We start from the raw sequence: 26,383 nt of genomic DNA, 5'->3' as shown, positions 1-26,383 counted from the left end.
AGGTCCCTTCCAACCCAAAGCATTCTGTGATAGACATCGTATATGTAGTTAAAAAAAAAAAAAAACGTTACAAAAAACATTGATTTAAAAATTGTATTTGGAAAAACAGAAGCCATCTTATCCTCTCATGAAACACTAAGCTCCTGTGAAATTTTTACTCCTTCAATTTAAATCACTGGGCAACACTGTAGAAATCCTTCCAGCTATTATACTATTTTTACTACATAGTTTGATAACTAGTATTTAGAAAAGAAATGCAAAATTGCTAACATTAATTTCTTACCTACACCTGTTTTGCTAACACCACTTGGCTGTGGTAAGCGGGATGATGATGGTGTTGATCCTGCAGAAGGCGTCTTCTTAACTGCAGCAGGCTTGTACTGTAACAAAATACAGCCTAGAAATTTAAGCAATTAAATCAAACTATCTATGTAACATGATAGGTAGTTACCTCAGGCAGGCAGGGAAAACAAATTATGATTACTTAGTTACTAACTTGTTTCTGGTACAGGGGTCACACAAACAGTTTCTGCTGGTCTGCTTTCTTACAAAGAAATGATACTAGTAGGAAAGATTGTCCAACTTACTGGTTTTGTGTTTTTCATTTAACTGCATGTTTTGTGTTTTTTCCACTTTTCTACTGCTTTTATTTTTTTTCCATACATATCTCACAAGCTTAACATTACCACCTCATAACCTGGTAATTTTAAAAAGAATATTCAACGGCAAAATCATTTTTGCCTTTTAAATCCTACTCTCATGTGTGCTGTCAGCCAGTCTAACATGCTTCAGAATAGAGTGCAAGAATCACCAGACTAACTGCTTGTGTCTGTTTACTCTTCAAAGCTTTCAGAAAAAGTTTCACCACCAAATGAAGACACGCTTTAATCCTTCATTTGTTTTAATCACAACTTAACTATTGCAGTTCCTACCCTGGTTTGCTTGACTTCTCTAAACCCCTATTTAGACAAAAATATAATAATGCTGTACCTTTATTTGTTTAGTCTGGAGAAGAGAAGACTCAGGAGAGACCTTATTGCTCTCTACAACTACCTGAAAGGAAGGTGTGGGGAGCTGTGGGCTGGCCTCTTCTCGCAGGTAACTAGTGATAGGACTAGAGGGAATGGCCTCAAGTTGTGCCAGGGGAGGTTCAGGTTAGAAATTAGAAGACATTTCTTCTCAGAAAGAGCAGTCAGGCATTGGAACGGGTTGCCCAGGGAGATGGTGGCGTCACCGTCCCTGGGGGTGTTCAAGGAAAGGTTGGATGTCGTACTTTGGGATACGGTTTAGCGGGTGATATTGGTGGTAGGTAGACGGTTGGACCAGATGATCCTGAAGGCCTTTTCCAACCTTAATGATTCTATGATTTTTAGTTGTCCACTTAAGGAACAGTCTTGAACTGGATTCACAAGACTTGCACAACAGAAATTAAACTCTGTCAACAAAAACTCCATTTACGCTTCCTGCTACTACCCTTATCTGTCATTTTCACAAATCTCCAAATTACATCTATGACTGTTTTCGGCTTTTCAGCTGCTGCCATCTGATTTACAAATCTCCAGTTGCAACTCTCATAAGAGACCGAAAACCTCTTCCACGCTTAGGTTCTAATAAAAGAATATTTTAGTGTCTAAAACAATAACATTACAGAATAAAATGGTTAATTTAAGGGCAACAAAATATTAAACAAGTTTGATTTTATATCCAACGCAAATTACAATTTAAGAAAAATGTTTCTGTTCACCTGTGTTCTAGTAGGAAGCTTCCCTTTGGTATCAGCTGCCAGTTTCCCCTTATTAGTAATACGTGCTGCTTGTTCCTTACAGAAATTGATGTGTCTGTCAGCTGCGTTTTCATTAAATCTCCTCTGACAATATGGACACTGAATGTAATCTTAAAAACATAGAAGTCTAACATTAATAATGCATTTTAAAAGGTGTTATTTAAAAAACAAAGTGTTTTAAAGTCTTTTAAAGACCAACCCCAGCCCAGAGAAAATCAGCGTCTCTTACATCTGAAAATGAAACACAGATTACTAGGGAAAAGATTATTGTCCACATGTAACACACAAGGTTGACGGATAAGAAGGAGAAGAGTGGTGGGGAATCAGAAAAAACTTATGTGAAATCAGAAATAGTTTGAGAGATGCTACTCAGCAGGGAAGGTGACCAAAGAGGTAGATGGACATGGTTGGGAATTTAGCTGGCAGGAAGTAGAGAAGAGGTTTAATAAAGAATCACAAATACAGTTCAGTTTGTTCAAGATATGAAAGTACATTGAAATCTTTCCCATACAGATAAGCTAAAGACATCAAATTCCCTTTCCTCTGGCAATTTTGAAAGAACTGAGTAATACCAACTGAAATACTGGAAATGACAATTTAGAAATAAATGAACAGAACCAGAAATATAACCTGATAACAAGATAACGTGAATCAAAGAAAACGCAGCGAAAATTAGGAGATAGGATAATTGGTGTCTGCATTATTTTTTCCAAGATAAATTTAGTCACACTATGAACAATAATGCTTGCAGGAAATATTAACATTGGGGGGAAAAAAAAAAGAAAGGCTAAGTATTTAAAATCCTAAAAGATCCCTCATCTGCTTGTTGGAAATACACCCCTTAAAATATACTGCCCATGAACAGTAAAGTGTTTGGGCTGCAGTTTCAGATAGGTGTTTTAGTGCCTAGAGATATGAACATTGAATTCCTCAGAATACAGTATTCTAAACCATAAACATCAACTTTGGAACACGAGCACAGCAGTTTAAATTAGTATGTTCCCAGGTGATTTTAGAAGTGTATTAAACAGAGACTCAACAGTCATTGCCTCCAGAATGAATTAGATATTATACAATCCAAAATAAAATTGAGATTACATGTTACTACTCCAAATACAGCTGATCTAGTTTAAATAGTTAGCCCTTACAATAAACAAAATTTCAAATAGGTCCAATGTTTAATGGCTGGCAAACTATGAATAGTGACTCAAGAAGGGAGAGCAAAGGCCACAGGAAGAACACAGAAATCCTTCACAAAAGCGATGGCATGGGAATCTCATGTGATAACAGCAATTGTTTATTTTTACATAAACTCCACTACTGTCAGAATACTCAAACATAAACTACACCTTAACAGATGGAAAGTCAGAAGCAACAGAATTAGTAACCATGATCAAACTATGACAGGCCCCAGACAGAGAAGAAAAAAAAAAAGAAGAAGAAATCCATGAAGCAAGCAACTATGGAAGCCCCTAAATCATAAAAAAGGCCATTTCTAACTAGGGCATGGCTCAATTCCGACAGAAGACCTCCAAAGCCCACTAAAGTAAATAGATCAGACAATAAAGGATTAACATGTACTCTTAAGTATGAGGGATTTTATGTTCATCCTTTGTAAAATGCTTAGCACCAGACAGCCACCTGACTATCACAGTTGCAGAATGGTTGAGAATGGAAGCGATCTCTGAAGATCATCTGGTCCAACCCCCCTGCTCAAGCATGGACACCTGGAGCAGTTTGCCCAGGACCAGACAATACAGTTGGTACAGAAGAACCGTTAAGATTCAATATAAGCTTTATACAATACAAATTAATCAGATTAAAAACAAGCAGTATACATACACAGCCAAGTTCAATGTAAATAGCGCTGACTTCAGAACCTTCTCAACATCTTCAGGCTATTCTGCACTATTTCTAAAGAAAATCCAACTGGGTGGCCTTCTCTGATGGAGTGACTGCATCAGTCAACACGGGAAGACCAACTGATGTCATCTACCTGGACTTCTGTAAGGCCTTTGACACAGTCCCACATGAAATCCTGATCTCCAGTTTGGAGGGAGATGGATTTGAAGGGTGGACCATCTGATGGATATGGAATTGGCTGGATGGCTTCATTCACAGAGTTGCAGTCAATGGCTCTATGTCCAGGTGGAGGCTAGTGACCAGTAGTGTCCCTCAGGGGTCTATCTTGGGACTGATTTTGTTCAGTATCTTTATTAATGACAACGTCAGTGGGATTGAATGTACCCTCAGCAAGTTTGCAGAAGACACCAAGCTGAGTGATGCAGTTGATACAACAGAAGGAAGGGATGCCATCCAAAGGGACTTGGACAAGCTTGAGAAGTGGGCCCACATGAACCACATGAAGTTCAACAAGTCCAAGTGCAAGGTGCTGCACCTGGGTCGGGGCAATCCCAGATGTGAGTACAGACTGGGAGAACTCATTGAGAGCAGCCCTGCGGAGTATGGAGAAGGACTTGGAGGTTCTGGCGGACAAAAAGCTCAACATGAGTCAGCAGCGTGCACTTGCAGCCCAGAAGGCCAACTGCTTCCTGAGGTGCATCAACAAGGAGCAGCCAGCAGGTCAAGGGAGGTGATCATCCTCCACTGCTATGCCTTTGTGAAGCCCCACTTGGGGCATCCAAGCTTGCGGCCCCCAGCACAAGAAGGATGTGGATCTGTTAGAACAGGTCCAGAGAAAGGTCACGAAGATGATCAGATGGCTGGAGCACCTCTCTGGTAAATAAAGGCTGAGAGCTGGGGATGTTCAACCTGAAGAAAAGACTCTGGGGAGACCTCATTGCAGCCTTTCGGTACTTAAAGGGGGCTTATAAAAAAGATGGAGAGAGACTTTTTACACATACAGATAGTGATAGGACAAAGGGGAATGGTTTTAAATTAAAAGAGGGGAGATTTAGATTAAATGCCAGGAGGAAATTCTTCACTCAGAAGGTGGTGAGCCACTGGAACAGGTTGCCCAGAGAAGCTATGGATGCACCATCCCTGGAAGTTTACAAGACCAGGTTGGACAAGGCTCTGGGCAACCTGGTCTAGTGGGTGACATCCCAGCCCATGGCAGAGGGGTTGGAACTAGACGATCTTTAAGGTCCCTTCTAACCCGAGCCATTCTATGATTCGATGAAAATGTGGAACAGGAGATCAAAGAACAAGCAACCCTGCTGTTTTTTTTTTTCCAAACTCAAAGCAAACAGTTAAGAAATATTAATACAAGACTTTCTCCTTCAAAAGGAAAAAAGTCTAGCAGCTACTAAGAAATAGACATGCCACAGGAAGAGCTGAGTAGGAGAGGATGGATATACTCCATGATACCCCATGTAATTCCCATTTCTTCCTGCATGTAAAGTGGAAAAGAAGCAACTGTAGCTACCCTTGCTCTTTTTTTTCTATTTGTGGGAAGGAATCCACTGATTAATTAATGCATCTTCTCTTCATTCCTGATTCCCCTTTCCTAAAGTCTTACCCACTGCAGCAGGATGAAACCAGGAGGCTACAGACAATAAAACTCAGCTTGGGAAAGTAAAACAGAAGGAGAGAAACAGAGGTGAAATATCCTTCTCTTCCCATTACAGCCTCACATTCTTTCAAGCAGATTGAACAGAGCTACTTTCTTCACTTCAAACTCGCTTGCAGTCTCTTACAGACTGGAGCTAGCGGAGCACAATTTCAGTGACTTTTACAGGGTAGATTTAGTTACGTGTTTCCCTGCTTGTAATTCAGAATCCATACAACTAGTTTATTAATGTAATTTTTTTCCATGATTAGGCATGTTTCTTAGAGTACTGAATATTATGACTTTTCACTTCTAACTATGAATGCACAATTACAATCCTAATATTGGGACTAACTCACTTCCAGCGGAGAAGCAAGGTGGGGAATACTTAAATCCTCACTTGACCAAGAGCAGCCAGAAGCAAGTAGATTGTGTCTGTTTTTCCCCAATCTTTCTGAAAATAACCACTGAGCTGTTCAAATTGTTTAGCTCTTATGACAAGAAGGAATATATTCTCCACCCTATTATCACATCACAGAAGTTCACCGAAAAGTGTACTTCCTTCCCAATGACACCAGACTGCTTCAACGCTTTACCTAACCTCAGTTCTGAGGCTACTCAAGGACTGTCACTCACTTGCTAATACAAGCTCCAGATCTCACATAACTTAAATGCAAGTATCCCCCAACACACGAGTAAGGGTCACGTGCACTAGAGCAGTTCACTGCACAAGGTGCATACACAAAAATAAATTTGAATCTAGCAAGAAATGGAAGAGACTACACTCCAGGCTGTCAGCATGTGCATTCCTACAATACATAAAGGTTGTAGGTGTCCAGAATCAGTGGCCAATTAAAAAGATAGTCTGCTCTTCCTAAACAGATCCACTGCAGGAGGCAGAAATATGGTGCTGAAACAATTTGTCCAGCCTAGTGGTTTATAACACAGTGGCAAGCTGCAAGTTGGACACAACTTTCATTGCATTGAAAACAAAGTCACAGGCATTGAAAACTACAAAGGATGCTAGCCAGTCACAAGACAGCATCTGCTTAGGGATAATCATACAACAATCTTTATGAACTCATGAATACTGTGTTCCAAAAAAATAGTTTTTAATTCAAATTTTTACAAATTGTTTAAATTACAAACAAGTCTTTAAGAAACTCATTTGTTTTACATACCAGGGTCATATGATGGCGGAGGTGGTGGAGGGAGTTTTCCACCATCTTTAAGATTAAGTCCTTTGGCTGCTCGTATAGTTGCTATGAACTCCTCGTGCTTTCGTCTCCAGTTGGATGGTTTTTTGGGAGGTTCTGGCTAAGAAGCCAAAAAAGAAAGAGCTTTATATGTTTGAGGCTCTTACTTTATGCTAGGTACATCCCTTATTTTAATACACAATATTATGGTTACATTTCTTCCAGATCCTAGTTGATCAAATTTATCACAAATTGGCAGCAGAAACAAACCTTATTACGAAGCATACGTATTTTGCCTAAAATGTTCCTATGCAGAGTAAACCACCAGAGTAGTTTACATATGCAGAGTAACATACCCGTGGCTTAAGAGGTTTTACTGTGGGAATGTCCGTTCCTTCTGCTCTCTGTCGGCTGGAATCAAATGTCTTCCTTTTCTTTGCAGAAGTTTTTTGGCAAATTGGTCCATGCTTTTTCTACAAGCAGAAGAAATACAGGAAAATACAGAATTTTCTCCTGATGAGTACAATCAGACTGCTTTCACTCAAATACTTATGCCAACCATTACTTTTTGAACAGAACTACAGGAATTCACAAATGCATATACATGATCACAAAAACTCAGGAGCTGAGGAAGAAAAAGAGGGAGGCACCTGTACTTGTTCCTTGCAAATAAAAAACTGATGGTAGGTAGGCAGCATTTACATTTGACGGTCAAGACAGATCAGTGTCTGAAATTCATATTAACATTAAGGTCAATCTAACTTCTATTGAGACTGAAGAGGAGGGCATTCTGAAGACGGCTAGCAGAACACTTCAATTACTAGATAAGATAGCATGATGCTCAGGCTTACATTTGCAGAGACAAGGAATAATTCTGTGGCGCCATAGCAGACGCTTTTAGAAGGACCCGAATTTTCAGAACATGACAGGATGCTGAAATAAAATTCACCTTCTTTTAAGGAACTTCAAAACCGAGACAGCTGGAATTCTTAAGTATTTGAAAAAACAAACATCTAAATCTACTTTATTTAGCTATACTAACCATTGCTTAACTCTTGTTAACTTATGAGTACTGTTGACTTCCAGGTCTGATACTACTTACCAGTGCTGCTGGAAAGAAAGTCCTTCCACAAATCCTACATGGCAACAGATCTCCAGTCTGCACTGTAACCTCACCTTAAAAAAAAAAAAAAAAGCATACTTCTATAAGACTGTTTAAATTTGCAGTAAAAAAAATTCTTCCTAGATTGCTAACCTCATACGCTTCACAGTAACAACAGCTGTCACTGTAAAAGTATGCGTTCTTTGAACCATGCAGAGGCTGTGCAGATCAGAAATGAAAAGCCAATATGCAAGTCCTTACATACTTTTCAAAGCAGTAAGGCCCAGTAACAAGCCGGCATGAACTCTGATGATTTACAACACGACACTCTGCACTTTTAAAGAGGTGCCTGCATATCAGCATGCATATGACTGATTCACTGTATGTTGTACTGACAGCTCAAACGGACACGGAGAGCAATGACACTGGGTATTCCCGGTTCTTTGAAAGAAGCACCTGTTACAGCATCAAATGGAAGCCACAGCCCATCACTTATTTCTCTCTATTAAGTTAAACTATTCCACTTGCTCTTCAAAAGAAAAATTATTGAAGGCTCTTTTTACAATCCACTTTATACAGGTTATTACTGACAGTTTACATAAGCATTTCAGAAGTGACAATTCAAGCACTGGTACAAAAATGTAAACATTATACTTGACATACAACTGGTTTATAGAAATAGATAAAAGACTAACAAGCCAAAGTATCCAAGTCTAAGCAAGCAGGTATGTTCATATAGTATGCATTAAGCAATGGTATTGTGTAAGAGATGAAAAACTGCATAGTTTCCGAATGACAGGTATCTACTATATTTAGTACTGTACGAGAGCTGTAGAAATATTTTTATACCATGTGTATACATCTATCAAGAGGCAGTAAATTTGGATCAAGTTTAAGATTGGTTAGACTGAGTACAGAGGAAGAAATTGACATTTGCAGATGATACAGCTCCCTCTATTTATACTGGGAAAATAGAAGCACTTTCAATTAAAATAGAAGCACTTTCAATTGACTTGTACTTCAGGCAAACTAATGGTTGAAACTAAAAGTTAAAAACATAGGAAGGTTCAAAGGTTTGATCATTTTTTGTTCCCGATTCCTCAGTGGAAAACCATTTTCCAACTAAACGTACATACTTGTCAATTAACTGTAGGACCAATCCTAAAAAAACAGAAAACCTAACAAAATTTTTCATGGCAAGCAAATGCAGATTCAGGCAGCCATGGTTCCCCAAAAATACATTTTTTCCCCAAACTTGAAGGTTAAAATTGAACGAGATTTCTGGTGCCGATACATAACTGTTAAACCTATTCCTGTCTTTTTCAATTACTCAAATGAAATACATTATCAGTATGTAAACATGCATGATGTATCAATATACTACAACAAGTTTTAAGAACTACAAATGATACAAAATGTGTTCTGCAATTTAACACATTTCTGTTCATACCATGTTTTCATTATTTATACACCTTCTCCATGTAGACATGGATAGGCTCTTAACACACCATAGCAGGGCTGCACTGACAGCAATTTTGAGTCCTAAAGCTGAAGTCATAATTAAACTTCCTTTTCTGTCATCTAAATGCAAGTGTATTTGCATGCACACAAGTAAGGGGAAAGTAGGAAAGAGAAGATATTGCAGATAAATCTTGATTTTCTTCTGTTCTTGCATCTGACTTACATTTGCGTGTTAGCAACACTTAATGGGAACTTTTTAATTTTTTTCCCCTCTCTATTTTAAATAATCATGTCTGATTTTTTTTTTCCGTAGGCCTCTTCCTGTAAAAATCTCAAGCCTGAGCACAACATTAGTCACAAGTAACAACATGCAAGCTGCTCGTACATAGTTCAGATGGCTGGAACCTACCCTCATCTTTTTTTTTTTCAAGGGTGAAGTTGCGATGTCCTGGGCTTTCCTCAATTCTCTCAATCAAAAAATACAAGGTATGCACAGATTATTTTTCTTTCACTACTTTATTCTTCACAGTTCTCAGCACTCTTAATAATGCTAGCAGACATCACTGCAAAGTCTTGTTAAAAAGAAAAACCACAACTTTCTTTCATCACATTATTCTAATTTAATTCTCAGCTTTGAAGAAATTACCAGTAAGAGATGTATTTCAGGGAAATATAAAGTGATGCCATTTGTGACTTTAATAAATTAGCTGAAATAAATCACAAATAGTGACCTTAAAATCAGGTGCATAGTACAAGATTAAGAATTTGAAAGAATTCTTTCAAATATCTGCCTTAGTAAACGAAGAATGGCTTTTCCACCCCATTCTTCTATTCACTGAACTCTGGAATTCAGGTTTGCATTTAAATTTCCCATGGGAAAAAAGAAAAAAAAAAAAAAAAAAAGAAAGTAGTGCTCTAGGTGATCCTGCTTGGCAGGGGGGTTGGACAAGATGATCCTCAGAGGTCCCTTCTGACCTCGGCCATTCTGTGACTTGATAGATGCTCAGTGCTCTAGCAGTATTTACACACGACATACCAACACGTAGTAACAAAATTAAGTTAGCACTCCCTGCAGCTACAGTTACAGAGCTGTACTTCCCTGAGGCATTCCTAACCCTCTGTCGCTGCTGCCAGGCAAAATCATATTTGCCAGGAGCTGTTGCTACTGCCACCCCTTTCCTCCCCATAATACAGATCCCTGACCCAAAACCAAAAGGAAGTTACTTTAAAAAAAAGTTGAAGCTGTACTGAAAATGGGAAGCCCACAGTCCTTTAGATCTGCACACCTTCATTCCGTTCTCAATTTCCTCTTCTTTAAAGTAAAAAAAAAAAAACAAAAAAAAAAAAACCATAAAATCTTAACACTTCTCTCTCCTGGGCTCCAAGTCTTCCCTTACAGAGAGGTGAGCTACACCAACAAGAAACCTGCTAATTTTAAAACAAAACATGGGATTGAAATTGTTAAAGTAGGAAAAGAGTTGGTGGGGAACTTTTTTTTTTCCTTAAAGACATTCATGTAAGATACCTAATGCAGTCAGTCTGTATACTTGCTATGCAGAAGCTATGTAAGTAACAAGTGACATAAATGAACAAAATAAAAGAGAGAAAAATGCTTAACATTTTTTCAGTAATGTTAAAAGTTAGTATTTCCAAGACTAGCAATAAAGAGGATAATCTGGCACTTAGGGACATGGTTTAGCGGGTGATATCAGCAGTAGGGTGACGGTTGGACAAGATGATCTTGAAGGTCTCTTCCAACCTTAATGATTCTATGGTTCTATGATGATTCAAAATAGTAGTGTGTAAGCAATTACGGATGGCCAATTTCTTATATTAGGACTGAGTTTCTGTATCTGAGTAATTTTCTGTTATTACAAGTAGCATTGTGTGGTAGGTACCATCCTATTCTTTATTATTATTATTATTATTTTTATTGCAAAACAGCTATTTTAGTACATGGTAACTTCCGTGTGCACTTACCTATTTACATCAGAAAGCACATGGGAATTAGGTCTGAAGATGCATCTTGCTTCTGTTCTTTTACATAAAGAATAGAATGAAATTACCTCAAAACCAGTCTTAAAAATAAACCCAGGGCACAGGATGGGAGGTGGAGGGCAGTCCCTGTGGCTGAGGGGCAGCCTTTCTCTCTGGCAAGCCAAATGGCCCAGGGGAGCCAGCCCCAGAAAAGGGGCCCTCAGTCCCCCCTAACCCTCCTCCTTTTCCCACGAGGGCATCTTTCAGGCTGCTCCCAACGCAGCCGCCTTTGGCCACGCATGGGCCACTCATCACAGAGCCTTGCTGAGGTCACAGTGGCCACCACTGTCCCGCCTTTGCTCCGGGCCCTATAAAACTGGACCCCTACAGCTGGCCCACTACTTCTAGCTTCTAGGCCCTCTGATAGCCAGCTCGTGTGGCAGGAAGAAGACCAGAAGCAGGAAGGTAAGTGGCAGCCCTCCTCGGTGTGGGTGGACAGAGATGCAGTCCCAGTAAGAGAAAAAAATCAGGAAGGCCAAAGCCCAGCACGAGCTCAACCTGGCCCCTATGGTCAAGGATAACAAAAAAATGTTTTTATAAATATATTAATGGAAAGAGAAGGGCAAAGGAGAATCTTCATTCTTTACTGGACGCAGAGGGGAACATGACTACTGAGGATAAGGAAAAGGTTGAGGTTCTTAATGCCTTCTTTGCATGTCTTTACTAGCCAGACCACTTATCCTCGGGGGTACTCAGCCTCCCGACCTGGAAGTCTGGGATAAGGAACAAAAGAACCCCCACACAGTTCAGGTGGAAACAAGTTAGAGATTGCTGCTCCACCTGGACTGTCACAAGTCCATGGAGCCAGATGGGATCCACCCAAGGGTGCTGAGGGAGCTGGCAGATGTGATTGCTGGGCCGCTTTCCATTGTCTATCAGCAGTCATGGTCATCCGGAGAGGTCCCAGATGACTGGAGACGTACTGATGTGACGCCCATCTACAGAGGAAGGGTCATAAGGAGGAGCCGGGGAACTACAGGCTGATCAGCCTGACCTTGGTGCCAGGAAAGGTGATGGAACAGGTCACCTTGAACGCAATCACGTAATGTATGTGGGACCACTGCGAGATCAGGCCCAGTCAGCATGGGTTCATGAAAGGCAAGTCCTGCCTCACCAACCTTATCTCCTCCTAAGACCGGGTGACCCGCCTGGTGGATGAGGGAAGGCCTGTTGGTGTAGTCTGCCTAGACTTCAGCAAAGCCTTTGTCACGGTCTCCCACAGTATTCTCCTGGAGAAGCTGGCAGCCCATGGCATGGACAGGTACACTCTTTGCTGGGTTAAAAACTGGCTGGACGGCCGCGCCCAGAGTGAACAGAGTGAAATCCATCTGGTGACCTATCACCAGTAGCGATCCACAGAGGTCAGTGTTGGGGCCCATCCTCTTTAAAATCTCTATTGATGACTTGCATGAGGGAATTGAGTGCACCCTCAGTAAGTTTGGAGACAACACCAAGATGGAGGGAAGTGTCAATCTGCCAGAGGGTAAGAAGTCCCTGCAGAGGGATCTGGACAGGTTGGATGGATGTGCAGACGCCAATGGGATGAGGTTCAACAGGGCTAAATGCCCTGTCCTGCACTTTGGCTACAACAACCCCATGCAGTGCTACAGGCCTGGGGGAGAGTGGTCGGAAAGCTGGGCAGAGAAAAAGGATCTGGGCGTGTTGGTCAATGCTCACGTGAACGTGAGCTGGCAGTGTGCCCAGGTGGCCAAGAAGGCCAACGGCATCCTGGCTTGTATCAGGAATAGTGTGGCCAGCAGGACCAGGGAGGCGATCGTCCCCCTATACTCAGCTCTGGTGAGGCCGCACCTCCAGTACTGTGTTCAGTTTCAGGCCCCTCACTACAAGAAGGACATCAGGGCCCTGAAACGTGTCCAGAGAAGGGCTACAAAGCTGGTGAAGGGCCTGGAACACAAGTCCTGTGAGGAGTGGCTGAGGAAACTGGGGTTGTTTAGTCTGGGGAAGAGGAGGCTCAGGGGAGACCCTACTGCTCTCTACAGCTACTTGAAAGGAAGGTGTGGGGAGCTGGGGGTCGGCCTCTTCTCACAGGTAACTAGTGACAGGACTAGAGGGAATGGCCTCAAGTTGTGCCAGGGGAGGTTCAGGTTGGAAATGAGGAGACATTTCTTCTCAGAAAGAGCAGTCAGGCATTGGAACGGGTTGCCCAGGGAGGTGGTGGAGTCACCATCCCTGGGGGTGTTCAAGGAAAGATTGGACCTGACACTTAGGGACATGGTTTAGTGGGTGACATTGGTAGTAGGGTGATGGTTGGACCAGATGATCTTGGAGGTCTCTTCCAACCTTAATGATTTTATGGTTCTATGATCTTTTTCATTGAAATTAATTATTTTTGGCCATAGTTTTCCAGCACAACTACAATAAAAAAAAGCACTAAGAACAAAAAAAAATCTTGTTCTGAGTGTTTTTAGCCTTATAAAATGAAAAAGAAGTAAACAAAAACAAAAAAATTATAGCTGAAAACTTTGGGATTTTTAGAAGAAAAGATCTCTTTTTTTTTTTTTATCTCCCTAATCAAAAGTTAAAAGAAACAGGTTGCATTGACTTCACAAATAACTTCAGTAAGGTATTCTCTAAAGCAACAACTGAAAATTTAGCAGTGGATGGCTGAATTTAGCAGTCTTTAAGGAACTATTTTCCTGATATGCCACTCCTCAGTGCATAAAAGCCTCCCAAATGAGGATAAATCACACAAGTGACAAATTTGTTAAGGAGCACTAGCTTACTCTTCTAGTACTTCATGCTTCCTCTGGGTTGTACCAGCAAGACAACCCTGAAGATGAACCAGTAATTCACTAGCCAGCTTCATGGCTGTGCACTGGAAATCTTTCCTGCCATGGCTACTTTCCAGCAACAATGCAGGGATTGCTCTTATTTTGATTACACAACCACAGAAGACCCAAGACTCAGCAGCTACATTTCGCTTTCCTTTTCCCCATTTGTAATATCACTTACCACCAGCAGTTTACATGCTGGTGTTAAACATGAATAAATTCAGTTAACTTAGAGAATGACATTATTATTACTGTTTAGATAAACACACTTCGGGAGAAGAGAATTAGGTTCAGAATGGTTATGTCTACACCAACAGAAGTATTTTTGTTGAAGCGATGCCAGCACTATGATATACAGCTTTACACCCTACTCTCCTACTGTCTGCCTGAAACCAGCTCTTAAAAAGACAGTTCAACTTACTAAGATGCTGGCTGTCCAAATTATAAAAACTGACTGGGAGTTTTATTACCAACACTCTTTGCTTAATTCTCAGACTCTTATTACCTGTATTTCTAAACTGGAGAAGTTACTCTAAAGAAGAGAAGTTTTTTTGGAGAAGTTACTGCACACTTTCCTTTTGAATATGGTCACTGTCCAGTCACGCATATAGAGCTGTGGGGAAACATAAAAGGTTGATCTGATACAGTCAAAGCTAGCATAATGCTAGCTCCTACTGTCATGTTTTAGATTTAAGCAGTTGTGTAAACAGACTCCACACCTAGAGGGAACAGAAGCCTTCAGTACTGCTGAACAGCTACTGAAGGAAGTTTCGTTACAGCTTTCTCTTTTGGAAAGCTCTGTGTTCCCACGTCATGTCTGCACTTAGATACGAAATGCAGAATGCTCCAAAGAAACAAGGCTGCAAAGATTAAAGCAGCACTTAGCCTTAATAACAGCATTTTGTCATGTGAAAACTGTTCAACTATCCTTCAAAACCTTTAATTTATCTGCAGCAATGGCAGTACTAAACGTCTTTGGTCAGACAACTGTGATGATCAGAACACCAAGCCTCACTGCGTTCAAACTTGCAGAAACACTCCAGCACAATTTCCAGCTTTGAGATCACCTACTCAAACCCAAGTGGTCTACAACCATTGAAAGTTAGTAGTCAAAGAGTGCTTGCCAAATTTTTCTTCAAAATTTCATTTATTACTTTTAGCACAACTCCCATCCCATCTCCAAAAGCAAGTCATTTTTTCCACTTAGTTCTGGTACAAAAAAAGTTTCAGTGCACATACTCCCCTCAGTAACTGAGGAACTGCATCTTCAAGCCACAGCATCTACGCTGTCATTCTCCAACCTACGTCTACTAATCAGCACTGATGGGGTTATATTTTTTAATCAACACAGTAACTAACAGCATTCATCGTGGAAAAGACCGATGATAAATAGCATAAACAAGCTCACCCCAAAAAAATACTGACGCCGTGATACAGGTAGTGAAACACTTGTCTGAACAGCTTAGTACACAAATTTTAATGAGCATTGAATAATTAAAAGATTAATGTACAAAAGTAGAAAAAAAGAAAAAACGGGATGTTAGTTCTGCAAATTTTTGGTATTTTGATAAAGTTAATTCTGAGGTAAAAGCGAAAGAAAAGGACATCAAACTCCTTAACAATGGGCAGTACTTGCAATATGTTGCTGAAGACTGTTTGATGGGAATGATTTATCCCACCAAGCCAATTCTTCATAGTCTATGCCATTCACTAGTTTGTGGGAAGAGTTTGAGAAAGCAAGAGGAAATCATAGTAAGCTCTCTTCCTATTCAAACTTTTTGTATACTTTGAAGTTTTTATGCAATCGGGTTGTCCACAATAAACAGCAAACCATTCTGCTTCTGTCTGTCTACTTCTATCTGCACTTAATTTTAGAGCAAAGACTGACGAACTCTTCATCTAATTCTGTACTGACAATGAAGTCTAATCTTGTGTAAACCTGTCACTTCTGCTTCCAAAAGATAACAAAAAGCAGCAAAACTTCAATTTCTTCAAGCTGAAAAGCTTCAGTAAGGCTTTCATAGTACCTTGTATGTTTCTATGTCAGCTTTCCAGCCTGACAATGCAAGTGCACTATATTTGTCAAAATTGCTGTTATTGCACTGAACACGCGTCTGATGACGGTAAGTTCTGTATTACTTCCTTGAAAATAATATCAAGGGGAGCCCCACTGCCTCAAAGTGACAACCTGGAGGAGGATTCTACGAAGAAGTTATTTTTGTGACTGAGAAATGAATTGCATGCAGTTATGAATGGTTGTAATAGCAGCACATGCACAACTCACATGGTATGCTTCTCTCTTCTCTGTCTACCCTGCCTTCTTCCCTTCACTGTATGAAGTGTAACTTCTGACGTGAAAACATTCTGATGTCACACTAAGTATCCTTAAAAATAACCAGCTCTCCTGGATCCTCTTCTTTCTAGGACTGTATCTCATGGGATTCTTCAAAGCTGATTCCTTAACAGGCCAGAATCTCCTCAAGTCCAGGTTTATGATCCTGCTTTTTGCCCCGCTCACTCTTCTCAGGATCCTTCATTCAACCACCTCATGGTCCCTGCAGGTAAGGCTGCCCCAACTCTCACATCTTGAGCAAACACTTCCTTTGTTGTGGCTCTGAAGTGCTGCAGGAGTGCCTCCTCTTGTCACCTCCTTGATCACCTGGGTCTGGAAGTTGCCATCAACACACATGAGAAGCATTCTGGATCATTTGTGCCCTGCTGTGCCATCCCTCCAGCAGGTAACAGCATGGGTAAAGTCCCCCATGAGGACCAAGGCCTGTGAATCTGAGGCTCCTTCCAGGTACCCGAAGGAGACCTCACCTTCTTCCTGACCAGGTGGCTTGTAGCAGACACACACGACATGTCCCACGTTGGTCTGCCTGCTAACCCTGTTCCATAAGCTCCCAGCTGGCTCCTCATCTGTCCCACAGTAAAGCTCCACGTACTCCCGCTGCTCTCCCACATAAAAGGCAGCCTCCCCACTCACCATCCAGCTGGTTCTTCCTGAAGAGCCTGTCTCCAGCCACCGCAGCGCTGCAGTCACAACCACCTGCGTGTGATCCCAGCGAGACCGCAGCCCTGTAACTGCATGCAGACCTCCGATTCCTCCCATCTTCCATCATCCTCCCTTCCATATCGCTCCCCACGCTGAGTGCTCACATACAGGCACTTGGGAGAGGCACTCAGTCATGTCACCTAACCAGAAAAATCTCTGAGAGCTTCCCCTGTAATGCATAGGGAAACACAGCAAAGCTCAGGGCAACTAAGTAGCGCTATTTGATCGATTTGACTTCTGAATACATTATTTGGTCTTCTGTTAATGAGCTTTAACATCAACCACTAGCCACGAGAAAGCACGTGACCCGCAAAAAATCAATGTATGGTTAAAGAGTTCTATTTTGGCATCATGAGCTTGCTGTCCTCCTGCATTCGGCTGCAAGCATCATGACAGCAGGCAGGCGTGCAGCAAAGACTGGCCTTCCGGCTCTGACCTTACGCCAAGGCAGCTCCAAGCAGCTCCTAGTAACTGCACACACTACCACTACTCAAAAGCACCTGGACAGAACAGTCCTAATCTAAGTCTGCCTGTTTGTCAGAGTATTACCTGGTTAACGGACTAACACAATGTGGTAAAAATAATGTTGATAAGAAGCTTCATTTATAATAATAATACTACTCAATATATTATTTTTAAGGAATTTCTTTAAAAAGTAAGCTCTCCTCCATCAACTGTTGAACATAGTCCTGGAACCAGATTTTAATGAAATGAAACAACAGCTTTTGATAACAACCACCCCATAGTGTGCAGGTAAAATACACTCTTCTTCCCACTTTATTTAACCCATTGAGTTGAATGACTAGATCAAGCCAGTTTCTGCAATTTAAGTTAAAAATGCACAGGGATATGATCCACTAGCTCTAAGATGCTGAAGACACAATAATCTGAAACAGCTGAACTCCTGTATATGCATTTTCCTTCCTTTCCTTTAAAAGTGAAATATATTCTGATAACACACTTCCCCTATCACAGAAGCCTACGTTTAGTTCTCAGAACTGTTCTTCAAGTAAAACACTTTGTTTCAGTCTCTTCTCCAAAACAAACATTAACCAAAAATATAATTGCCTTGGAAAAAGTAAACATGTCCACAGTTATTCAGCATATTAAATGTAAAAAATAAATCACTCAGCAGAGGCGCAATTATGCATAAAAGAGCAGTTTGATGCAAAGTCATACTTATTATTGTGCTTTAATAGCTACCAGACTAACAGATTCTTAAAAATATATATATATATATACATACACACACACACCTTAATAATAGTTTTACATTTCAAAATGTCTTTAGTAGTTTCCAACTTGCTTTCTTTTTTAGAACTATACCATAAAATTAATTCTGCCTTTGGACAGATTACACACTTTGAGAAAAAAAAAAAAGCCAAAATGTAATAAAAAGGCAGAAGGCTCTCTTAAATGCAGCTTAAGAAAATGGCTGCCAAAGTAAGGAGGCTGCTGTACACATCCAGAGAGGCAAGACAAAGATGTACGCTAAAGGAAAAGGAAACTCACATTAATATTATTTTGTTTTCAAACAGAAATAATTTCCTACAGTATGACAAAAAAAAAGAAAAAAGGAAAGGAGAGTGGGCATTGGCTCTTTCAGAAATTCTGTGAAAGCAAGCGTGTGTGCTTGCATCCGATGGTTTTACTCAGATAAAACCCCACAGCAGAATGCCTGAACCATTTGGGGTGGGGCATGTCAGCCATGATCAGGGTAAGCGAAGGGTCCAGAGACAAATGCTATTTCAGCACAGATCCCAGCTCCTGGGAGAAGGCGCTCTACAGCAAGCCTTATTAACAGACCTCCAGGGCACACCCAGATTGCTCAGAGACTAAATGCTTAATCACAGCAGTCCCTGCTTGGCACCCGCAAGGGAAAGCTCTGGGCTGGAGACTGCAGGCTATTTTCTGAGCAAGCAGCCACCCGTTCCTTTCCAGCCACAACCAGCCTGCCCCAGCTGCTGCAGCGAGGGCTGGAGGAGGCCACTGGGGCTGGGCGAGCACAGCCATTACCTACCACAAGGAGCTGGACTTTCTCCCTCGGACACAGCTGCCCCGTGCCCTTTATTCCTTAGGCAGCAGCAGTGCTGACCCTCTGGGACGGGCTGTGAACAAGTGTGAGAAGAGGCATTTCGTCAGCTCAAGCAGCTGTTGCCGGCATCCTCCCAGAAAAAAAACAACAGACTGGAGAGCAGTCAAACGTGCCAGTGTGACAGTGACAGCTTCTTCCCTGCCAGCCAGCAGTGACAGCCACAAGCACATGTTGGCCCGTCAAAAACTGTCCTCCCATTCAGCACGTGCTGGACTGTCCCGGACAGGGCTTTTCAGCTCACCTTACTGTATTTTGCAGGCACAGAGAGCCTACTCCTCTAAGCATTTTCACCATTAAATTAAATGAAAATTGAGAAACAGCCAAACACCAAGGCGGCAACAGAGTAACAAATGTCACACTAGGAACTTGAGATTTAAGTTTTGAAGCGTACATCAGACTTGTCACTTGTAGTGATGTGTGCGCACTAATTCCTTTTTACAAAGCTCACAATCTTAAATTTCACTTTCAGTATCAGTGTAGTAATACAGCAATGCTGGTATACAGATAAAATAATAAAGCACACTCCAAAAAAAAAAAAAGGTGGATTTGGAAAGATACATTTAAGTCACACAGAAACCTACTTTGCTATTTCACTGAACATTTAAACTTGCACACAGCAAGAAAAATGCAATCACGACATCAGAAATATTAATCAGCTTTTAAATGTCACCAATGCATATCCACAATCCAAGTAATACGCATTCAACTCTCCACATCATGGAAAGAATCGTTATTAACTGGGTAAAGTTGTTTCTTATTAAAAGCATGCTTGCACAATCAGAAATAGACCCCACATCTATATTGCTGAGCTTCAGAAAATTAACGCACCAGCTTCGGAAGGCTGAAAGCCCAGGCCAAGCACCCCCAGCCTGAGGGGGCCTTCCACAGTCATAAAAACACGCCAGCAAGCTGCAGCCAAAAGCCCAAGTCCTGCTCCCCACCGTAATTACATCCCTCACACTCAGAACTGCCAGCATCAGCTGTACAGGTCTGCCCTGGGAATTCATTTTGCTAAGCCCCAACCCAAGACAGGGAGCAGGCAGAGACAGATTTCAGGAGCAGCCCATGCTTCCACATGCAATAAATATGACTGTGGAAGCATGGTCCTAAGTACAGACTTAGTCTAAAATGGCAACCAGCAATGTTCTGCTGACTGCCAGTAAAGCAATAACAACAAAAGCATGATACCCAAGTGAAATAATTCATTATTGCTATTGGCTTTACCTTCATTTTCCTCTCTTGAGGCTGCCTCCCTACACAAACTGCATTCGAGCCCAATCTATGGGCATCAGAGGTGGCTTAAAGCGAAAAACTGTGTAAAAGCCCTGTTTACTTATGTACTCTGCAGCTCAAGCAACATTGATAAATCATGTTTTGAAGAAAAAAAAAGAAGTATTTTGTGTTTCAGCAATGTTTAAAGTAAGAAAAAAAGTACAAACTGACCCACAAAGATGCCAAGAATTACATTGCTCAGTTTCAAGAACTTTAATACTCAAGGACACTGAATAACAGGGTGGGATGTGAGTCTTCAGAACCAAAGGTCACCTCGAGTTTTAGAAACGTATTATTACCTGAGCTATTCTTAAACTAATCTTGAGTGTTCAGAAGAAACATTCCACATCACGGAAAACAACATTACTTTGATAAGCCTAGCTTCTGAAAGTACTTTGAAGAAAAGCATCAGAGAGTAAACATGAGAGTTAGCTCTACAATTTAACATTCTTCCTCCTACCACTCCCTATGCCTACTGAAATACAAAGAAAATGTAAACCAGCTCCAGAAGTCAGAACAGTGAGAAATTCTACCCCAAGAACAACAAAATTTTTCAGGCTTCCGCTGTAACCTGTAGATCATTTGTCTTCCCACCATCTGTTATGAAGGTACCAGAGCTTATAAAACACAGCTGGCATAGCTGGCCTTGCTAAGCTAGCTCACAGCCAAATCAATTGATTGATGAGCTGCAGATGATATGCAGTCCCAGCTGCAGTCAAACACATTGCTGACTCAAAATTAAAGCAGTCTTTCCCTTTGTGGACAGGAAGCATGGGATTGTCATCAGTCAGAGACAAAAAAAGGATTATTCGATAAAGCACTGGACACTGTCTTTCAAATTTAATTAATAGACATTAATAGTAAGCAAGGCATAAGAGTAAATTAAATAAGAGAGAATCTTTTTGGATTTGAATGCCAAATCATGTTGCCCAGATTTATTGCCTTGATGAAGTCACTAGCCACAAGAACAGTCTGACTGTAAAATCTATTAAGGAAAGAAGACATTGAAAATTACCTCTGTTCTCCAACTGTGCTACAAGGGACACAGAACAAAGGCTCGCTGGTGCTCCCTCCTGTTTAAACACTCAATTATCTTTAGTGAAGCACAGCCTGGAAGCCTTACTAACTATTTTGCGACAGCTACTCAGAACAGGCCTGTATTTTTTTTTTTTCATATGGCTAAAGCCGCTCGTAAAGCACAGTAATGACAGACCTACTGACATGTTCTGAAGGCGAGCCGCAACTTCTAGAATCCCAAGCCGATACCGATGGATACTCTGAAGAGCAACGACACCTTAATTCACCTGGCACAGCATAAAGTTGCCAATAGTGCCAGCAAACACACACCTAGCGCACTGACCACTTCCCCAGCATTATGAGCGTACCCTGACACCCAGCTCAGTCCTCTGCCTGCAGAAACAAAAGGCAGCAGGCACGGGCTCCACGCAGCCCTCCCGGGCCACAGCACCCCGGCAGCGGCCCGGGGGCAGCGGGGCTCCCACGCCACCCGCGGCCGGGCTGCGGCGGCGAGGCAGGGCCGGAGACAAAGCGCGGCCCTGCCCGCCGGGCTCCGTGCGGGGCCGCCGCCCCCTCCTCCGCTCGCCACCCCAAAACCGCCGCTCGCCGCCCGGCGCGGCCCCTCACCTTCCAGCCCCTCCATGGCGCAGCCCCGACCGCCGCCACCAACGCCCGGCTCGGCCCGGCCCGGCCCGGCCCAGCCCCGCCGCCGCTGCTGTGGCAACGCCGCCACCGCCCGGCCCGCCAACATCCGCCGCTGCCATTGGGCGGGCGGCGCGGGCGGGCCCGGCCCTCACCGCCCCTCACCGCCCCTCACCGTCCCTCGGGGCTGACAGACACCAGCAGGGCTCCATTACACAGGCGAACGCCCCGGCTGGTTTTGCCATAGCTCCTCCCGATTTTTTAAATCTCCAAATATGGAGCAGCAAAGCATTTCAAGATTTTTTTTTTCTGTAAAGCCTTATTTCGGAATTAATTTTTAACATCTTTCATTTGAGTTGGTGGTAGCAATCTGCTATGAGCAACTAATAAAGTTTTTCTGCACAATCAACAGTAAACCTTACCGAAATTACCACTGTCTTTAGACACTTGTCAATCATTTCTCTGGTTGTTCCAGACAAGTCAGTCCCTACAGATTTCCTTGTCCATAAAACTATGGCCACTGTCACAATCACACCTGGGAATGCAACTCAAAGCAAAATAAATACATAAAAACTTAAATTCAACCTTAGATTTTGGCCACGCTGTCTTCTCTGCATTGCCTTAGCACAGGACGCACATCCATGTGCTGCATGCCAAACAGCCAGCATGTAAGCCATGATAAACAAAGGGTTTAAATCACCCTTTGAGACAAAAAACTTGAAGTACAGTAATGCTACAATTTTTCTTGGTAGTTTAGAATCGTGCTGAAAATACATTTCAAATTTGCCTTTGATCTATCATGCTTGTAAAATTACAGGCCCTGCTAGAAGGAACTAGTTTGCCACCATGTTGCAGAGTCCTAACTTTTGCAAATTATCTACTAAAGCTTCGACATAAAACATAAATGAGCCAAAGTTTGCCATAGCTGCCTGCTTACCTAAGCATGACGGTAGCGCTGCAGAAGGTCTCTTCCTTTCATGATATTTTCATATTTGGACTGCAAGTTCAAAAGCAGAGGCCTGGGATAATTTCATCTTTCAGCAGGCAAATCCTTTATAATGAAACCATAAGCATAACTTTTATCTTGTGTTTGCGGTTTAGTGAAGGGTTTTGTATGAGAGAAGTGTTTGGTGTAGTTTGATTCCTTGTTTCTCTTTGAAATTTGTGGTTGTTTTTATTAGAAATTAGGGCAGGGGATAACTTCAGCTCACCCATTGTTAAGTGTCTTGAATGTAGTGAGCTAAGTTAATTGTTAGATTTCCCATTATAGCCAAGAAAGATTTGTCTCTGTAGTTTATGCAGTCTATGGGATAGAGGGCGAGATCTGTCTAGCCAAACATAACACCTGTTTCTGGAGGAGATGAATCACAGCCTAAGCTCCAGCCAAGAGGAAAATTAGCCTTACTGACTAATTCAGCACCAACTACAAAGTCAACAATTATTAGTGTCACATGACTGGCTCAGATGCAGGCAAGTAAATAGTAAACACCCGTATTAGAGTAGTCAAATCCTAGCCTAGATGTCTTCAGACAGAATCCTGTACCGGAAACAGACATACTGTTTAGTTTTGCTCTGCCACGGTGCCATTGATCCACTGTGTCATCTCATTATCACTCATTATTCACTCATCTGAGAAGTGAAGCAAATAAGATCTGGCTTATAAAGCTAGTGGGCTTGTGACCGTGCTGCTGCAAAGCTAAAAGATTCTCCTGGCTTCTTTGGCTGGTGTATGAACATCCATTGTGTAATTGATAGCATACCTTAAAAGACTCCTGATGATGGGTCTTTCAGCTGTTGTGAACGTATGGGAACTGGTTGTGATCATATGGGAACTGGTTCTCTATTATCATTGCCACGGTGCCACATGAATGCCTTCATAAACTTACCTTAGTTCCGTATTGAAAAAACACAAGCCTTTGCTATTTCACTGCAAATGTACTACTCCAAGTGCAAGTCTGTTCTACAATGACATTCCTATAATATTCAGGATTTCTTATCTAAATTCCATGCTAAATTTATTAATTGTTAGTTTGCAGTATGCATTCTTGTGCCAACATTGGTTTCTGGCTTAAATATTTTCCTCATTGTTTATCTCTTTGATGTATTTATAGGCAATTAGCATACATTCTGTTTCAGTATTTGCCTTCTTAGCCGAAACAAAGTAGAGCTCTTCTAAGCTGTCCTCATAAACCGTGCTTCCCATTTCCATAGTCATCATGGTACCCTTTTTTTTTCACCTGTTTCTCATTAGTTCGTAATTCATGTGTGATCAACACATTAAACCATCCCTTAGAGGTGATCTTACTCTATCACTTAGAGTTCTTCACCTCTTTGGGAATATTTCTACTAATGCATCTCACGTTACATTTGCTATGTTATTGTAAGCTTGTAAGCACCACATCCATATTTAGTTCCTTTTCCATATCAGTTGTTTTGCAGGGGCAGCAAGGGTAGGAATTTTTGCCTCTAGACAGTCATATAGTCTGAACAGTGGCTGTTCAGGATCTTTGATATCTCTGAAAAGGACCAAGTAAACATGGCCGTAAGTGCAGCAGCCACATCTTTCTCACTCATACTTTATCAGAAGAGTGGAAATATAAACACTAGCAAAGACACAACTAGGCATGGACAAATGCCAGGAAGAATTCCAAAGAAGAGAGATGAGAGTTACACTGTGGTAAGCTCAGACAGGAGTGTAGAGGTACCACCTTAGCTTCAGATTCAGTTTCCAAAAAGACTCAGGTCTCTTTCAGAAGGCCAGTCATGAAAGTTTCTCAGTTTTAGTTGGTATAAAAGAGGGGGCTGCTAACAGGGCGAAGTCCCAAGTTGGTGACAAATTATGAAGGCCCAATTTCCCTACCAACTGTGGGCATAAATGCAAACCACAGCTTAGTCTGTATCTTTGGTTGCATAAGGAAACATTTTCAAAAGTGACAAGAGACTGGGAATTTCAGTCTGAGGTTTGAAAGGGTCCTGAATTTCAAAATCCAGGGAAGCTGAGATACCAGATCTTTCTATCAGAATCTGTCAAAGCCTCTTGAGGAAGAACCAGAGGAATGTGTGCACAGGTCCCAGGTATGTTACTGGTACGCAAGGATGTCTCTTCGCTTGTGTGTGATACTTGTGACTGGTCACACAAAGAACTCTAGTCCTTTCTTTTGTGCAAGCCCTATTTGTCATGCAGCTCCTCATGTGATAGAGATAACCAGATTATGATCATCTGAAAGGCACATATTGATCACAGAATATATTTAGTAGAATGCAATGGGAATAAGATTCTGAGCCTTAGAACAATTTATATGGGCAGCAGTCACCCCAGGTAAAGAAGGCTGCAGGAAATGGACTACGAGTCTTACAAATAGTTTGGGCAGGCCAATAGGAGCTGTAGAATAAATATGGTTTCCTGTATATTCTAATATGGATGATCACCTAAACTGAAGCACTCAAAAGTCATCAGTCACTTCAGAAAGTGCAAATCCTGGGATCCAGAGTTTGGCAATACATTGTCCTAGATCTTTGCAAAGCTTTGCAAATCCTTCATTTTGGTCAAAAGTGTTATAAAAGGACTAAGTCCTGTAAAATGATCAGAATTTCATTAACATTTCAAATGCCTTTCTTCACCATTCGAATCCTTGTCACGATGACTAAGATCTTCATAGAAACCTTTCAAACATAGAAACATTCAAAACCTGTTCACTATCTTTCATGTTAATAATGAACATTGGATAAAGAAGGATTTCCCAAAGTGGCATTTTAATTAATACACTTTGCACTAAAACTAGCTTCTGGGAATTCAGATATGCTTGCACAGGAGGACTTTAAAATTTAAATATTCCTAATAAGCTTTTTCTTACAATTAACGCTAATTGAGGACTGCAGACAAGAATGATTGCTCTCCTACTAAAATAATTCCTCAATTGAATTAGTACAAGAGTGCCTTTTGTTCTTCTTGTGTGGATTATAGTCCTGATTTATATTCGGAATTGGAGTATTGTGATTTTGCTATCAATCTTTTTAGCAACCCAGCCTTTTTTTCAGTACTCTTTATGGTTTTGTTTGCTCTGCGACTCCCACATTAGGCAGAACAAGACCAGAGGCCAAAATGAAAATTGGTGAGCATTGCTGGAGTGAACAGATTTTGCTCATGAATTGCTCAATGTATAAAGCTGCATCTAAATTGGAAGTATTAGAGCAAATGAGATGTAATAATGCCCCAAACACCGATAAAATAACAGTTTAAATTCTGGAATGCCATGCTGTTAGATATATTTTGTTGAACCAAGTAGCCAGTAATAAGAGGAGGCCAAGGAATGTGACTTTATCTGGGGATGTAATTCTTCAGTTGGATACCAAACAACAAAAGAAAAGCTATTTTTTTCCATCAGGCTGTCTACTGCTGGAGAAATGCCGTATGTTCATG

The 26,383-nt window shown here is 41.4% G+C and overlaps 1 protein-coding gene across 2 annotated transcripts in view; it reads right to left on the bottom strand.

Annotated features, from left to right (window-relative positions):
- ZC2HC1A (zinc finger C2HC-type containing 1A) overlaps positions 1 to 22,080 on the bottom strand; it is a 43,814-nt gene extending 21,734 nt beyond the window's left edge. The window contains exons 1-7 of one of the 2 annotated variants that reach the window (XM_035546197.2): positions 21,690 to 21,711; positions 21,518 to 21,581; positions 7,593 to 7,666; positions 6,847 to 6,963; positions 6,476 to 6,611; positions 1,745 to 1,893; positions 284 to 380 (exon numbers count right to left, since the gene is read on the bottom strand). In XM_035546197.2, the coding sequence (XP_035402090.1) occupies positions 284 to 380; positions 1,745 to 1,893; positions 6,476 to 6,611; positions 6,847 to 6,963; positions 7,593 to 7,666; positions 21,518 to 21,527 (583 nt within the window). In that variant the 5' untranslated portion in view covers positions 21,528 to 21,581; positions 21,690 to 21,711. Of the gene's footprint in view, positions 1 to 283; positions 381 to 1,744; positions 1,894 to 6,475; positions 6,612 to 6,846; positions 6,964 to 7,592; positions 7,667 to 21,517; positions 21,582 to 21,689; positions 21,712 to 21,948 lie in introns of those variants that run through there. The other variant, XM_035546196.2, reaches the window with a different exon arrangement.
- Between the last annotated feature and the right edge of the window lie 4,303 nt (positions 22,081 to 26,383).

The sequence above is a fragment of the Cygnus atratus genome, chromosome 2 (genome assembly GCF_013377495.2).
Source record: "Cygnus atratus isolate AKBS03 ecotype Queensland, Australia chromosome 2, CAtr_DNAZoo_HiC_assembly, whole genome shotgun sequence".
In the NCBI taxonomy this organism is placed as follows: domain Eukaryota; kingdom Metazoa; phylum Chordata; class Aves; order Anseriformes; family Anatidae; genus Cygnus; species Cygnus atratus.
The sequence above is the reverse complement of the archived record's forward strand: the minus strand, read 5'-3'. Positions and strand labels throughout refer to the sequence as shown.